Raw genomic sequence first — 1950 nt, forward strand, 5'->3', positions numbered from 1 at the left:
AGGAGCTGGGGCTACAGCTGTGGGCCACTGCACCTGGCCTTGGAAGGATTTTAAGCAGAGGGATGATGCAAAATTTCTAAAGTAATAATGGAGTTATCCTGGTTGTTACTTGAAGAACATATTAAGCAGAAGCCAAAACGAATGAAGGTAGCTTGATGAGGTCACTCATTCAGGTAACCCAGGGCACATAAAACGATGGCCAAGGAGACGACGACGGAAGAAAAATAAGCCCATTTGTTGACACTGACTAAATCTCATTAGCTGAGCAAACTAAAAATCAAAACAAATGAAGCAGGGAAAAAAACCAAACCTGTTCTTACTATTCTCACTGTATAGTTTTTATTGAGGTTTAATTATATAAGATAAAACGCAGAGGTTTTAGATGTACAGTTCTGAGTGTTATGACGAATTTACTCCCCCAGGTAACTCCCGCCCTAATTAAGGCATGAAACATTTCCATCACCCCGATACATTTGGTTTGTGCCTCTATGGTCTACCTCTGTGGTCTCCTGAATAGGAATCGTTACACGTGGCCTTTTAGGGCTCGTGTCTGTCCCTGCTTTGTAGAAGTGAACAGCCAAAAACGTGAGGACCGAAGCGTGGAGAACCAACCTGGGACTCCACAATAGGATAGAGGGAGTAAATGTTAGGGTCTTGGCAGCAGCCAAAATGGACTATTCTGTGGCCAAAGAAGACATCTGTAGGGACCCTGATGGTGGGGTACAGGCTGAGTTGGTACGAGGGTGCCTGGAGCCCCGTGTAAATGAGGGCCGCAGGGTAGGCGGCGGTCGCGGATCTGGGCTGTATTTCCGTATTTCTCTGGCTGGGACTGGCCTTGACTCCGCCCTCAGGTGTCTGTCGCTCTTGAGCTCCTTGTTTTTGCTGAACATTCTTGCATTTTGCTTTCTTCAGTTTTGCTCTATGGTTCTTGAACCAAACCTGCAGCGAGAAGAGGGGAAGGATACGGGTTGATGAGTGGGGTGAGATTCCGGGATAGTTTTCATTCTGCTCAAGAAGACGGGTGCTTCTCGGTGGGAAGAGCTAGCTCCACACCTTGGCCATTTACATCCAATTCGTGGGACTCTCTCCCAACCGAATCTCAGGAAGGAGCAGAAGTGAGAGATTGTGGGGACAGAAACTGAGGCAGCGACCAGAAATCCCAGAGCAGGGGACTGGAGGGCAAAGGGGTCAGTCCCAGGGGAGGCTCTAGGGCTGAGGTCAGGAAATGAGGGTTCCTAGGCCCAGTCTGACCCATCTGTTTCTGTACAGGCCTCTGAGATTATTAAATGGTTGCAAAAAAAAAATCAAACACAATAAGAATACTATTTTGTGATGGTGGAAATTTTATGAACTTCAAATCTGTGTCCAGAAAATTTTATGGGAGCAAAGATAGACCCCATCTGTTTACATATGATCTGTGGCTGCTTTTGCACTGTGATGGCAGAGCGGAAGAGTTGGAGGGACAGCTTGACCCACAAAGCCTACGATATTTACTCTGTGGTCCTTTACTGAAAAAATTTACTCATCTTTGCTCTAGGGGTTGGTAGAAGAGATTATGGGGGTATGGACAGGAGAGTCTGGGTCTTTGGAGCATCGGGGATTGGGGTGGTATCAAATCTCAGGAATTATGCTAGGGGGTCCGGGGAGGTGGCTTAGCAAGATGGGGCATGATTTTCCCACCTGCAGTACTGTTGGATGTACGTCGATTTTTGAGGCCATCTCTCTCTGAAGGCTGGGGTTTGGATATGGGTTCTCATTGAACAAGACGTTCAAAGCTTTCAGCTGCTTCTCAGTGAACATGGTTCGTTTTCTGTGTGGATGCATCTGGCGCGTGCCTGGAAAAAAGGACAAAAAGACACAAGCGGAAAATGGTTAACAGTTCTGTTCTCAAAACCCTGAACTTCCCCTCCCTCTGCACAGAGGTGAAGCCTGGCAGTCAAGTGACTGAGG

At 47.3% G+C, this 1950-nt stretch overlaps 1 protein-coding gene across 1 annotated transcript in view; it reads right to left on the reverse strand.

Moving 5' to 3' along the window:
- Positions 1-537: 537 nt before the first annotated feature.
- The window catches only part of DPRX (divergent-paired related homeobox), an 18444-nt gene continuing 17031 nt past the window's right edge, over positions 538-1950 (reverse strand). Inside the window, exons 2-3 of the mRNA XM_012643321.1 lie at positions 1681-1835; positions 538-939 (exon numbers count right to left, since the gene is read on the reverse strand). Of these exons, the coding sequence (XP_012498775.1) occupies positions 538-939; positions 1681-1835 (557 nt within the window). The remainder of the gene's footprint in view (positions 940-1680; positions 1836-1950) is intronic.

The sequence above is a fragment of the Propithecus coquereli genome, unplaced genomic scaffold, assembly GCF_000956105.1.
Source record: "Propithecus coquereli isolate 6110/MARCELLA unplaced genomic scaffold, Pcoq_1.0 Scaffold196, whole genome shotgun sequence".
NCBI classification, from domain to species: domain Eukaryota; kingdom Metazoa; phylum Chordata; class Mammalia; order Primates; family Indriidae; genus Propithecus; species Propithecus coquereli.